Source organism: Manis javanica, chromosome 10 (genome assembly GCF_040802235.1).
Source record: "Manis javanica isolate MJ-LG chromosome 10, MJ_LKY, whole genome shotgun sequence".
Taxonomy (NCBI): domain Eukaryota; kingdom Metazoa; phylum Chordata; class Mammalia; order Pholidota; family Manidae; genus Manis; species Manis javanica.
Genome location: NC_133165.1, coordinates 34,271,198 through 34,286,002, shown reverse-complemented (window position 1 = coordinate 34,286,002; position 14,805 = coordinate 34,271,198). Strand labels below are relative to the sequence as shown.

The window sequence follows — 14,805 nt, the reverse complement described above, 5'->3', positions numbered from 1 at the left end:
ACTATGAGGAGACCGCCTGACAGTAAACAAGCCTGCCCTATTTAGTGGTCTTACAGATGCCCCCATAACTACTTTTGAAGGAGGGCCCCCGGATAGGCCTCCCAGAGTGGACAGCCTTCTGGGGGAGGGGTGTATGGTAATCTATTACCAGTTACTGCCTTAAACAGCCAAAGAGAAACTAAATTAAAATTAATGAAAAACTTGTCAAATCCTGAAGCTACCCTTGCTGCAGATGGGATCAAACTGGCAGAGGCTGGCTAAGGGATTCTTAGCAGTCTGCTCTCCCAGATCTGTCTGTATTACCTGGTAGAGAGGAAAAAGAAATCTTTTGCACCCTCTTTGAGGATGCTGCTTGGGTCATAGTGTTGTTTAATACTGCCAGAAATATTTACTGTTTGTCCCAGCTGAAACTTGACTGGATATTTGAAAGATTTAATAACTCTATGGTCAGATATTTAGCCTAACTGAAGCTGATATTCAGAGCCTGACAGGAACTTTTGAAAATCCTTGTCCCCTAAGCTAAATGTACCCAGAGGAAAAGAAAAACATTTCAACATAGATGGATGGGTATATCAGTCCTTCAACCCAATTCTTTGAGGAATTAGAAGCAACTATCCTTATCCTACAAATATTTACAAGACCAAAAATCCAGCTCTAGAAACAGTTCAAAGTTCACCTAACCTTTTTAACAATTAACCTAGCTTTGAGGTATTGTAAAAACTCTGGCCTTAGGGAACAAAAGTCCTTCTTGGAGGAACTAGCATTCCTTCCCAGTGCCTTTGAGGTGTAAATATTCTACCTGGTCTACAAATTTCGGGGAGGTAATTCATGTAAGAAAAACAAAAGTGGGGAAAGGTTATTTGAAACTTGGACAAATGAAAAATCTTAAGTGTCTTCTCCATCAACATTAAGGAAAAGCTTTAGCTACTTGAGCAGGTAACCTTAACTTATTCCAACTCCTCTTTTATAAGCTAGTTGAGTTGTGTATTATCATACCCATCTCATGGCAGAATTTTAAAGGTTTAACTATAGGGTTATGTGTGTCTACATATTATATGTGTTATGGATGTCTAGTATTCCCTACCTCTGGCTGGTATTACCAAAATTTATTTGTAAAAGAGCCCTATTTAATTGGCCTAAAGAAAATTAAGCACTTACATGAATTACATATTCATAAACTTCTTAGAAATATAATAAAGAACCAATCAAAATGCTTTTCAGGTTCATGTGATCTGAGATAGTCTTTAGTAAACAAAAGCTAGTTTGTTTGTTGGTTTAATTAAAATAGACATGTCTTTAGAGTTATCAACATTAAAAATACACAACTTTTATTTGATAAGGAACTGTTTATCAAATATACTTTGTTTACTAAATACACAACTTTAATACATTAAAGACACACAACTTTTATTCTACCTGGGTTTACTAGTTGAATAACATGTTATCTCTGTTATAAACTTGTCAGCAATGAAAACAACTTGGTATGATGAAATTTTCAAAAACAACCCAAACATAATTGCTGAGAATTAAGTAAATTAAGTAGATGTGAGCAGGATAAAAATTTTCAGGTCAAATTTTTTTAACTGTGTCCTCAAATATTTTTGGTAACCTGAGACCCTTAAGTTTGCTAGCTAAATGATAGCCATTAAAATCTAGGTCATTTCCAAATAAGATAAAATACTGAAACTTAATTACTGAACATAGGTTTATCCACTTTCAGCCTCCTTTCACAGAAGAACTAAAGATGTTTGGATCTATTAGTTAAATACATTTTTGTGCCATGCTGAAAAATTTACTATTAGAAAGCACATGTTTCTAGACATTATAAAATGTTCTCATAAATTTGCTAAGCCACAGAATGCGAATGTAAAAAACAGTTCACAATTGCTTACTCCTAGTTTTTATTAGAAATTAAAGGTTTCTAAAGGTTAAAAATTCAAATTAAAACTATTAGAAATAATAAGGAAAACATCTCTCTACGCCAGGAAAATAGGATGTTGCATTTTCAGTAAAAGAAGGTATGAGAAGTGGAAATGCATTGTTCTTGTGGAAAAGAAAGTAATTTTGTCTTAAAGTAAGGCTGGAGATTTCAGAATGGGAAGGAGAAAAAAACAAAGGACAAAATCTAAAAAAAGAAAGTCACAGAATTTTTGGAAAAGGAATCTTTGGAAATAAATTTTAATGTGTGGTCAACCTGGCTAAGAATACAATGAATTTAATTAAGTTATATGAACTTTAATATTATTTATCATTTAATATCAAAACTTAAGTGGCACAAAATTAGAATTTGTTTTTCTCTCAGTGACAAAGTGTCCTTGAACTATTGGTTTGTTCTTATAAGAGATTGTAAAAGGTTTTTCTTTAACTTTTAGGTAATCTGCCTAGAAAACAGAGATTTTGTATCTTGTCAAAATAATTTCTTGTGTCTTTATCAGGTCTTTGATTACTCTTCTCTATTAAAAGAGCTAAGATTTTTTTAAACAGCTATTTAACTTTCCATATTTGCCTTTGAAATCTTTGTCACCATGGTTAATAGGATAACTAAGTATTGTTTCAAAGTGACCTGTGATTCTACTTGATCAAGTGTTTTAAAACCCTTTTCATATTTTTCGACAAACTTCCTTAAATCAAATTCTAAATAAACTCTTTTTGACCTCAAACTGAATTTGGGATTTTTGCAGAGGGCCCCTGGAACATCTCAAAAGATTTGTTCTAGGTCTTTATGAAGAGGAAGATGCTAAACTAATTCAACTTATTTAATATGTTAAATTATATGAGAAGTATTATCAAATAAGTAAACCAAAGCCTTATTTATGTTGTATTTGTATAGGTATATGTTATATGTGTTCTAAAAATTGTGTGGTGTTTCTGGAAATCTGATATGACCTGGTATGATGTTATTAATCATAACTCTAGTTATTACCTTAAGATGTATTATCACAGAAATACCTATACTTCCTTATCAAATGAACTCTCGTCAGATCTTTAATAATGGGCATTTTTAAGTCTTTGTCACTTACAGAGTTACTGTCTTACTCAGATGCTTTTGCAAATGTTCCTACAGAAGTGCTTCATCTTCAAGGAGATTCGTGGAAAGGATGTGCCACATACAGGTTTCTAATAACTTTATAAAATCATAAAACAACTAGGGAAGAATTTCTAGAAATAACAGAAAAAGAAACTGGATTCAAGCAGAACAAGAATTAATAATTCAATTAATAATTCAAACATGGGCCTGAATGAACCGAGGTGGATAATTATAATTTTTATGACTCTTTGGTACATTGCTGGTTCTCTAATGTTTTGTTTTTCCAGATTTAAGGACACTTTCATTTACGTGATCTGTGACTTACAGCAATTTGGTAAAGCATACCTCTGTAAACAAAGGTGAAACATTTACTTTTTGTCCCTATCTGATCCCTTCAGAATTTGGGAACCCTTAAGCATTTGTTTCATTACAATACAGTTAGTTATTTGCATAAGTTCAATGAGAATCGGTTCCCCTTATAACAGGACAACTAGAAATACTGGCTATATTACTAAGGCTTTGATGGACTGTCATATTTGAGAGAGACGTGCATAGACTCAGATATGAACAGATTTCTTAAAAGTAAGGTTGACTTTATGGAGCCAATAAAGCCCTTTGGAAAAGGGCCTGGTAACTTGCTTACAATATTCTAGCAAAGCAGTCTTAAAAAGAGCTTATATGGTCAGCCAGTATTCTTGCTGCTTTAAGTTATTAGGCCACACTTAATACAAACAAATTAGTTTTACTGTGATTCTCTTTGGTTAAAAAAAAAGAGGGTGGTAACTGTAGAGAGAAAAGTTTTGGTTACACCTTTGATGATATTAGATTCTAGTTCTGTTAAGTATCTTTGGTGTTTTGTTACATACCTGTAAACTGGATTGGATCCTGAATTTTAGTTTCCTCCAATATCTGGCTATGACTAACATTTCCAATTTTCTCCCAACTTTGTGATTTAGAATCGCTAAGAACAAAGACTGCCCTTGAATGTCCTTGGAAGGGACTGTACCAGCCAGGTTCTCCTCACTAACCAAGTGGCAGTCAAACTCTAGAGGTGTGAACCTTCGGTACAAATCTCACAGCTGAAGAAGGTTGCACCTGACAGCTGGTCCTATGTAGATGCTAGAGACCTTTGAATCAAACTGACTAGGAACAGGAGCAGCTGATACTGATAACACCACTGTCTGTATCTCCCAGGTCAGTGCTAAGGGGGGTAAACTTTGCCCTTCAGACTGCTGGATTTATCATAAAGAACTCCTGTCTGTCCATTAACAGTGTCACTTCAGCAGGAGTGGTTTGTGCCCTGCCAGGATTCATCTTTGTGGTGGTTATCATTCTCCCTGGGCCTATGAATGCCTGGATGGATGGCAAATAACCTAGGAGGCATTGCTCAGTTATGCATCTGTGCCCCTAATTGTCCACAAACAAGTGAGACACCTCTTAGTCAACTCCCTGAATTTACATAATCAAGTTAGAAAAGACTTTTGGGGAGGCATACAGGATTCAGGATTTGCTTCCATTAACAACAGGGCACCATTTCCCTGGTTAGGAATGAGTACAAATGAGGCTGTGATCAGGAACCTCTCCTTAACTCTTGAGAGTATTGTGGAATCTGCTGTTAGAGCAATAGCTGCCGAGCAAAAGTCCTTGGACTCTGTGGCTACGGTTGACCTTGATAACAGGACAGCCTTTGGTTATCTTCTAGCTGAGCATGGAGGTGTCAACACCACCTGCTGTGCCTGGATTAGCACGTCTAGCAAAGTTGAAGCTCAGCTACACAAGATCACTGAGCAAGCTACTTGGCTTAAAAAGGTGACTCCTTCAACAGGGTCTTACCCTAACTTACTGCATTTTGAATGGTTTGGGTCTTGGGGACCAAGGTTCCAAAGTGCACTCCAGGAATTATCTTGCTTATAATAATCACTAGTTTCCCTGGTTTTCTCAAAAGCTTTAAATGCATGTTCTTAGCTGTCACCTCCAAGCAAATGATCCCTCTGATACTGGAATGCCAGAAAAGGAATGAAGAAAACGACTGACTAAAAAAATTGTGAGCTTGAAGTTGTGCCCTGTGACTACCACAGGGATTCAGCAAAATCCATCATGATCTGTGACTATCACACAGCAGAAGCTGTGTATAGGGTGGTAACTGAGAGTGGCACTAATGCCTTAAATTTTGATCACATCTCTCAGGCTATGCATCTTATCAAAAGGAGGGAATTGTTAAAAAAGAGACAACAGGGCAAAAATGCAGTCGCTTATGCCAAGTCCCATGCCAGCAAACCAAGACTTGATACCTAACCTCACTGCAGTTTTAGCCTCTCCCGGGATGTGATCTTTGACCAGTCAACCTGGAATTACCTGGTCAGCAATGATGAGGTAATCTGCCTGACAGACCCCTTCCATCCCTGTAGGAAGGTATAACCTCACCGAAAACAATCCACTCTTTCCTTATCAGTACTGGCTGGCTGTCCATAAAAACCTTCCATTTTCTACAGCTCCTTGGAGCTTCTTTCTATCTGTTAGACAGGATGCCGCTCAACTCATGAATTGTTGAATAAAGCCAGTAAGATCTTTAAAATGTATGCAATTGAGTTTTGTTTTTTAGCAGTGCTCTCAGAGGTGTGAATTATCACCCTCATTCTATAAATGGGGCAAAGGTGTGGGGAGCCTACGGATTTGCTCAAGGCTGCATGGGTGGGAAATGGCAGATCTGGGATCCGAACCCAGTCTTTGCCATCAGGATACAGAAACTGGTGTAAGAAAACACTGCACCTTGCTATGAGTTCCTCCTGCTCTTGGCACTTTCTCTACACTTGGCTCCTTCTCTCTGGTGAAGTCAGACTGTGGTTTCCAACTTAACCTCAAGTTGAAGGGTCTCTGTGAGGTCTCCTCCCTAAGAACCTGGCAGGTGAGCAGGAGGACCACTCACCCACATGACTTCCTGCTGCCCCCTGCTGTGGCTTTGTGCCCTTGGTGGCCCAATCAGAGCTGCTCTGAAAAGAGGGGGCAGGTGAAGGCACAGGCATGGCTAGAGAAACTGCTGGAATCTCCGGAGCCCCCAGATGGGGTTTCATGTGGTTGTGGAGCGCAAAGTTGTGGTTTCTTGTTGGCTATGACATCTCACACGTTTCCAAGGTTTACTTCCCCCAATTAAGACAGTATTAATGCAAGTGCCTTAAAGTTTAATGAACAGGTTTAAGTGAGACCCGGGCCTGAGAGTCTTGAGCTGCTTTTCCACTTTTCCATGACAGAAAACCGAGTACTTCAGCAATAAAATAGAGCTTCAGGTCTCAAAAGAACACTTTGACTATAAATGTAGTGCAAAAATAATGTTATATGCCAATGAACTAGTAAATTGCTCCTCCTGGGGATTTCCCGATGGGAAAGGCAGCTGAGCCAGGTGTCGGGAGGTGCCAGCCTTGGTGTGCAGCTCCTGCGAGCCCCCCTCCTGCCCAGCCTACCTCTGCCTCACCCCCCTGGATGGCCTCATCTCAGGCTTGAGTCATCTTTCCCCTGATCTATCCCAACAGCTGTCGACTGCTCTCCTGGCTTCTGATCTTTCCACTCCCATCCGTTCTCCAATGTTAGGCCAGAGTGATTCTTCTAGAATGAAGGCAACACAGCTAGGAATTACCCGGTTGGAACCTGAACCAAATGTCACTTTGGAGGTGGCACCTTCTCTACGGTCCTGGTCCTGCCTGGTGTTTCCTAGAACTAAGATCCATCCAAGTGGCCTTCAGCACTTTAAGAAGTGCATCAAGTCTGCCAAGCTTCTTCAGTACCTGGGGACCAACTGGAGATGGTGAGCTTGATATGCACAGAATAAGCTTATCTGTTTTAACAAACTAGAGCTCACTCCCAGGTGCCATTAAAAGGCCTAAGATTGGCCCCAGGGGAGAGAGGGTGGGTGGCAATATGAGAGATGCAAATGGAAACCCTGAGACAGAAGGTTCACTCCTTCCTGTAACTGCTTCTGAGTTAAGGTCGCTGCAAAGTTGAGCACTACCAACTGGGTAAAAACAAAGGGGCAAAAGTAAAGCAGTTTAGCAAATAATACTGAGTCAATGCTTAAGCACCTCTGGGACGTGAAGCAGTAGTGACTTATAGCACGGAGAGGAGTGGATGGTGCATTTGGGAAACGAGGCAGTTTGAAGCAAGGGCAGTGGGCTGCCGATCCACATCTGTTTCTGAGTGTGGCGGTGAAGAGCACTGGCTCCAGTCCTGGCTCTGCAACCAAGCAGCCATTGACCTCAGTGTCCTCATCTGCATGATGGGACCCCTAGCAGCCCTGACCTCAGTGGGATGCAGTGAGGTTTAAGTGAGATTAAGTTCACATGAAGCGCTCAGAGCAGAGCCAGCTACAAAGGAAGCTACTCAAGAATGGCCGGCTGTTCTGCCACCAGGAAATTCACAAACACTGATGTCACCTTGGGGGACTCCTACTGAGTCAGGGGGCCCAGGGTCCTCAGGGGTGAGCGTCAGCACGCAACACCGACCGAACCCCCCAACTTTTCCTTACGGAAGAAAGAACCCACACACCCCTGATCATTCCCACGCTTACACTGACATTCCTATTTCCACCAGACTCCAGGGTGTTCTAACTGGCCAGTGAATGGACAAGGACGTCCTTTCCTGAGCAGCCGCTGAGGTCTGGGTGAGCAATGTCAGCCGACGGGCAGGTGCCCTGTGGAACTCTGGAATGGTGGAAAGCAGAGACTGCATATCCACGGAGGTTTTCATCCCATGGCAGGCTGTGCCTGCCTGTGCCACTGAGGCAGACTGCTAGGCAGCTCTGTGCTATGGCTCCCTGGCTATAAAGTTGCATGGGCAGAGGCCAGCCTATGGCCTTCTTTGCCTGAGAAACATCACATCTCTGGCAGCTTCTCCACACGAATAAAGGAAATAAATGGGGGTAGGGGGCGGGGACCACTTTCTTTTCAAAGCACCAACACCGTTGCTAAAGCAGAATGTTTTACTGCTTTACAGAGCGCTTGGGATAGGAAGGGGTTCTGCAGGGTGGCCACATTTTCCAGGCAACTGAGTATTTAGAGCCACGAAATACTGTGTGCCTATTTTATGCTGGACACTGTACTTTCGTAAGGCACCTGTGACAGCTAAGTCTCAGCCATGAGGACCAGTCAGCTGGAAGTCCTCTCCAGAGCAAGTAGCTTTAACCCACTGGAAGGCAGAGATGAAGACCTTTCCATAGTATAACTCATGGATAGAAGTCCTATAGCATAATGGCTGCCATGGGAGCAGAGGCAGATATCTAAGAGGTGCAGTAAGAATTAAACGAGTAGTCACTTGGCAGTGGATGCTCACCATGGGACGTCAGGGGTGCTGGGACCACAGCAGACTTTGCCCGGAAGTAATGCCTGGACTCTTCATGTAGTTCCCGTGACATCAGAAAAAGTATTAACATTGAGAGTTGTATGTAAAAAACATATGAACAACTGGCCTTCTAACTTAGAAGCATCTTCGAAGATGACAGAAATGGCTATGCCATTGTGATTTTATGCCTGAAGCCATTAAACATCCTACCTGGTTTGCTCTGTCCAGGTCCGTCATGATCATTTCAATTTCATCAGCCCTAGGAAGAGGAGAGGGAGAGAGCAGATCAGTCAGCAGTGAGGCAGGCTCAGGGGGCAACCATGGTCCCAAATTTGGCAGGATGACACACAGTCACATGGGCCAGGCAGAGTTCCCAGTATCAAGGAGGGAGGGGCCAGGCAGAACTATGAGGGGACACCACCGCCCATCAGGAGGAGGCAGGCTTGTGTCAGGGACAGGGCTGACCTGCTCTTGAGGGGCTCCCACTCTCACTGGGGAGACAAAGCCATAAAAAGATGAAATATAGTGTGTCTTGCCAAGAGGTCGAACAGCGCTTCAAACAATGCTCTGGAAAAATCGAGGACGGAGAAATAAATTCTCCTTGGGGAAGGGAATTGGGAAGGCTTCTGAGGAGGTGATGTGTGAAATGGGTTTTGAAGGATGAGTAGAAGTTTACCACTACTGAGAAAACCATGAGAAGGTGGAGGGGAGAGAGAGGAGGGTGTGTAGTCTGCTCTATAAATTGCCTGAGTTCACTGTCATCACCTGGCCTGCTCATACACAGGGAGTTTCTAGGGTCTTCCCCCACCTCGTCTTTTTTGTGTTTTAAAAGTACTCCTTTAAGTAATTTGAAGGCAAATAACATGGTTCCAACAAGAATATCATGAGAGAGGGAGGAAAGCTGAATCGTGTTGAGAAGGTCATGGTCAATTCCAAGTCTGAGGTAGGTTAGAACTGGGCAAGTCATGGCCCCAACTTCTGCAAGACAGGTTCTGGTGAGGGCCCTGTCAGGAGGCCAAGGCTGAGGCCAGCTGCCACCTGAGGAAGGTTTGGCACCCCTATGGAAAATGGAATGTCACAGCCCCATTCCTGCTGGGGGCTCCCGATTCCAACTCCACGTGGACCTGAGCTCTCTGCTGCCCATGGGACTCAGATGCACTCCACGGTGCTGCACGCTCAGCCCTTCTCCAAGGCCCCTGCCCACCTCCCGCCTTGGCCCACCACTCAGCCCTGGGCCCTGTGCTCTGACAACCCCCACGCTACAGACCTGGATTGCCCTCCCTCCTGGGAGCTGCACCTCTGCCTCCCGCAGCCCTTCCCAAATCCTCCCAGAGGCTTCAGCCTAGGGGCAGCAGGCTCCCCGCCCTGCTTGCAGGCTTGGCTTTACATTTGCTGTCCACACACATTGGGAGCCTTTCTGAAGGCCGGTGTGTGTCTCCTTCACCCTCAAACCTGGTGCTGGCACACTTGGTGACTGGAATGGGGCCAGTCCTGCCAGCGATGGGTTGGTCTACTCTGGGAGAGCTTGGGGCGCCTGGACTGGGCCCGTGGTGAGAGGGCTCTCCATCCCCCAAACCCACTTCTCTGGTCCTAACCACCCACCCTTAATATCAAGCTGGAGAAACTGTATTCAGGCCCTGGCTGGTCTGCCGCTGTTTGCCGCATCTTGCGTGCCCTCTGGCCAACAGGCTTTTCCAGCCTCTGACCGCACACTGTGATTTGAGGCAATTTTATCAACTCCCAGAAGCCTGAACAGGGTAACAGATGCCTTGTGATCAGGTTCAGTGCTCACTGTACCTCTTTGAAACAGGATACTGTTTCAGACTGGTCTGAGAAAAGTCTGAAACAATTCAGAAAAAGGGCCTACTTAGATGAAGCTATTTTTAGGATGACTCTGTGAAGAAGACAGTGACTCTGGAAGACAAACACCGGAGCTGGGCCTCTGCAGCCAAATGCTGGGTGCAAGGGGGTGGACTGGGGGCAGCTTCAGTTAGGAAATGTTTCACTGTATCATCTTGGTCGGAACCTCCAAGATGTCAGAAGAATGGCTGTTCCATGGAAAGATAGTCTACTGACTGCAAAGGTAGGAAAAAAACCACTGAAAGTGTTAGGGGTCTGAAACGTGACCAAAAAGGAGACCTAACATCTGGTACAGAAAGCTGCCATCCTGACTGCCCGTGGATGAAGTGTAGCTCACTAGGTACAAGATGAAATAAAAAGTTAAACTTTTCTAAAAGCAAATCATGACTTTAGACACAGTTTTGAACTTGGATCAGACAGGTATTCATCATGTATTTACAAGTCCAGAGACATATGGCAAACTTCCCCTGCTCTGGAGTCACTTGTTCCATGGACCTTTCCCAACACCTGTAAGTTTCCCGGCCCTGGGCAGGGCCAGCAGGATGGCCACACATAGATGTAGCTCCTGATCTATGCATCTTGCCAGTGTCCCATATTTACAAGGGGACAGAGATGTGTAAACTCACAGGCAAAAACGTGTTTCTCCTCCTCTGGCTGATCAGGAGCTCTGGGTGAGGGGCAGGCAGTTGAGTGGGGAGTGGCCTTTGCTGAGTAAGCAGAGATCCGGGGAAGAGTTTTTCCTAATTTTCCTGTTGGGTCCTCAATGAGCTTTTCATCTTTCTTGAATTCTGGCTAATTCATCATCATTCAATGATTTCTGCTCTGTTGGGACTCATATGATCTGGACATTGTTTGCAGGTCTACTTCTGTCCTCCATGCCGTTCAGCCTTTCTTTTATACTTGCTGTTTCTCTGTCCTTTCCTGCTGCCTTCTGGACAGTTCTTCATTTTGACTTGACCACAGCTGCATCCGTCCTGTAATTTATCTTTTCTCTGTTCCTTAGTTTAGTTATCCTATTCTTCATACTGATTATTTACACCGCATGCTTTTTAATTGCTCCTTGTTTTTGCTGTTATACTGTTAATTTCTTCCTTGTTTTCTTGCGTATATTTCTCATGCTTATTTTGCACTCACAGCCCATCTGTTTTGCTTCGGAAACATAGACTGTTGGGCTTGGGGTCTGTCTTCCAGAGGGGTGTTCTCCCCTGGGGCTGTTTCTCCTGGGGTACCAGTTACTCTTTCTGACGACAGGTGCTGGGAGGACAGACAGGCAGGCTCTGCTGTGTCTCTCAGGAAGAAGTAAAGAAGAGGCATGTGGCACAGTTCAATGCACTTTTTCTGAGTGAAGGAACAAGGGGCAGGGATACCCCAGGGCTCTTCTTCACTAAGATAACTCCCCTCCACCAAGAGACTGGACCTTTCCCTGGCTAGGCCTTCTTTAATTCTCAGGAAGAAGCAGTATTAGGACGAGGTCGTCTCTCTGGGTGGAATTCCCCAATTCTGGAGGTCTGGAGATATGAGGTAGATGTGTGGCTGCCTGGGGGTCACTGGCTCACCACTATTTTCTGTCTCTCCTCACTCCTTGCCTGGCCACTGGCAGTGGCCAAAGGGCCAGTACAGGGTCAGATTCATGATAGGGCCAGAGAAGAGAGGGGTTCTCAGGCGCTTGGTTTCACCTAGAGGTGGGGGTGGACAAAGCTGGGACACGAGGAGGCAGGAAGTGGCACTTGAGTTTAAACCTGCCAGGTTTAGGGAGCATGGGGGGCCTGACAGCCTCTTTACAAGTGCACAGACTGGATTTCATAGAGAGTGCATGGATTTCATAGAGAGTGAATATCAGTACGCCTGATATTCAGAAAACAATTAATCAATTCCAAAGATTTGGTCACTTATAAAAAATTAGTCACACTGAAACAGGAAGGTGGCTTCTCAGCAGTCTGAGGCTGTCCCTAGAAATGAATTTCAGGTTTTTCCATCTTCGGGTCAGTCTAACTTTGGTTACTAAGCAATCGCTAAACTGACCAAAATACTGAATGTGATAACAACTAGAGCATTTTACCTTTCATTCCTCTCACATTTCCGATGCCTTCAAATGATAAGGACAACACTGAGCTCTGCAGTTGAGGAGCAGAGCTATTCAATACCAGGTACCCTGATGACAGCAGGGCCCAGAGGGGCTGTGGCTCCTGTTTACACATTGGCCCAGAAACCACAGAAGAAGACAGTGGAAGGAACCAGGGATGCAGTGGGTGAGGAAAAGTTCAGATTATTATTTTAAAAGTCTGCAGGCTTGTGATCAGCCTTTCTAAGGGACATATTTTGTAAAAGCTCAAAGACAAGACAAGCAGCCGGGTGTTTGATGTGACCAGGGATTGTAAAGATGTGGGTGCTGTGACTGGCATCTGCAGACCAGGGCCGAGAAGGTGGGCTCGTGGGCCATCTGGGCTGGTCCCACATCAGAGCACGTCTGCCACTGAGTCTCTACACTCCACTTCTCTCCAAACTGCTGCCCCTGTCCCCTGACCAGCAAACTCATCCTCATCTCCAAGATGCAGACCAGACATCCCATCCACGACTGTCCCCTCTGCTTGCAAAACCCTTTGTCCCTCGTTTGAGGCTGTCACCGCACCACAGTCACTTGGGTCTCGTCACCTCCCATGCCCACCGCTGCATACACAGGGCCAGGGTCTTAGCCGGTGAGTATTTCGGAGCTCTTAGGTCGCACAGGGTATGTCCCGTGTGCTAGCAATAAGCTAATGGCAGTGCCTCAGTGCACTGCGTCTCAGCACCTGGCACCTTTGCTGCCCACTCGGCTGTGGCGTGTACTGGGTGCCCAGTAGGCCATCCCTCGTGACAAACTGCCCTCAGTAAGTATTACGAAAATGCCCAGAGGTTAATACCACAGTTATAAATGCTTCCTGACAAGTGCAGTAATGAATTACATCACACGTCCTTTTATAGCGGAAGCGTCAACATTATTCCCAAGTTTTCTCATTCTTTGCATTTTGAAGGCTCAACTACCGCACCAGGATCTGAGGCCTGACATTAGTCTAAAATCATTCATTTTCTGAAGTCTGTAATAACTGCATGTATTGTTTGCTCAGCAAACTATTTATTATAAAAAGTTTGTTCTCTCACCTTTTTATGAGCTGACAAAATGGCTTTCACTGATCTGTTAACCTGCACTGCATTATGCTCTGCTCTGACTTCAAACAGCGGATAATTTCAGCTTGGTCTAGAATATGTAGTTCATTCAATCAGTTCCCTGCAGATCATTTCAGGGTATTCTCTGGGCTAGCACTCAATTTTTATGAGGAACTTAAAAAGACATGGTCAGTGATGGAAGGGAAATTATATCCACGCTAGAAACCCTGTATTTACTTTCACTCTAGGCTCCTGAGTGCTAAGGGATGGCACAAGGGCAAGGCTGGTGCATATTTCAATACCCAAACAATCATACTAACATCAGGAGCTGCTACAACAGTTAGATCGGTGTGTCTTCTTGGACTCAAGACAAAAGCCAATAGTCTCAATGCTAGACTGAAAAGCTCTTGGGCACCAAAAGAAGAAATATCTAAAGATTAATTCTCCCTACTTAAAAAAAAAAAAGCTCAGTGTGGGTAATAAAATGAATGTTCCCCTCTGCTCAGACACTGCCCCGATGGCCTCAGTGGAAGGAACGTGGACCACTTTCATGACAGCTGCACTCCAGGCTGGGCTCTCTCAGCACAGGGAGTGGAGGGCACCGAGCAGCAGGGATCACTGGGCCGGGTCCAGAAGGAGAAGGAAAAGGAAAAGGAGGTGGCCAGGGGCCAGGTGCTGAGGAAGGTTTCTTGGCTGTGGTTCTGGAATCCTCTTCATGGAAGAGAGGTTTTCCCAGGGAAGGTACACCCACTGCCCCTGCACAGGCACACGAGCAAGGAGATGGGCACCACACAGAAGCTCGAGCTCCTGGAGAGGAAAGCTGGTCTGCAGAGTTACATGTGAGAGCCAGGGCAAGGTCCACAAAAAGGTGGCACTGGCTTGCCCTGCAGGTGTGGGCCACCGAAGGGGCGGGGTGGGCTCCACCCAGTGTGGCCTACTGGGCATCCAGTACACGCCACAGCCGAGTGGGCAGCAAAGGTGCCAGGTGCTGAGACGCAGTGCACTGAGGCACTGCCATTAGCTAGCACACGGGACATACCCTGTGCGACCTAAGAGCTCTGAAATACCCACCGGCTAAGACCCTGGCCCTGTGTATGCAGCGGTGGGCATGGGAGGTGACGAGACCCAAGTGACTGTGGTGCGGTGACAGCCTCAAACGAGGGACAAAGGGTTTTGCAAGCAGAGGGGACAGTCGTGGATGGGATGTCTGGTCTGCATCTTGGAGATGAGGATGAGTTTGCTGGTCAGAGAACAGCAGCACAGGGAGGAACAGAATTGCTCAACATGGTGGCTGCTTGCACACTTCTGTGATGGTGTTTTCGGCTGCTCTCTTGGGCTCCCATGGCATCCTGACCCTCGTCTGCATGTAAGAGGCCAGCCTCTTCCTGCCCATTTGGTTCCTCTTATTTCTTTCTCTTGCATGATGGCAGTGACCAGTGCGCCCA

The 14,805-nt window shown here is 44.9% G+C and overlaps 1 protein-coding gene across 14 annotated transcripts in view; it reads right to left on the bottom strand.

Moving 5' to 3' along the window:
* The window catches only part of CUX1 (cut like homeobox 1), a 370,873-nt gene that overhangs the window by 93,808 nt on the left and 262,260 nt on the right, over positions 1-14,805 (bottom strand). For all 14 annotated transcript variants that reach the window (XM_073215149.1, XM_073215150.1, XM_036998750.2 and 11 more), the window contains exon 9: positions 8,567-8,615. In XM_073215149.1, the coding sequence (XP_073071250.1) occupies positions 8,567-8,615 (49 nt within the window). The remainder of the gene's footprint in view (positions 1-8,566; positions 8,616-14,805) is intronic.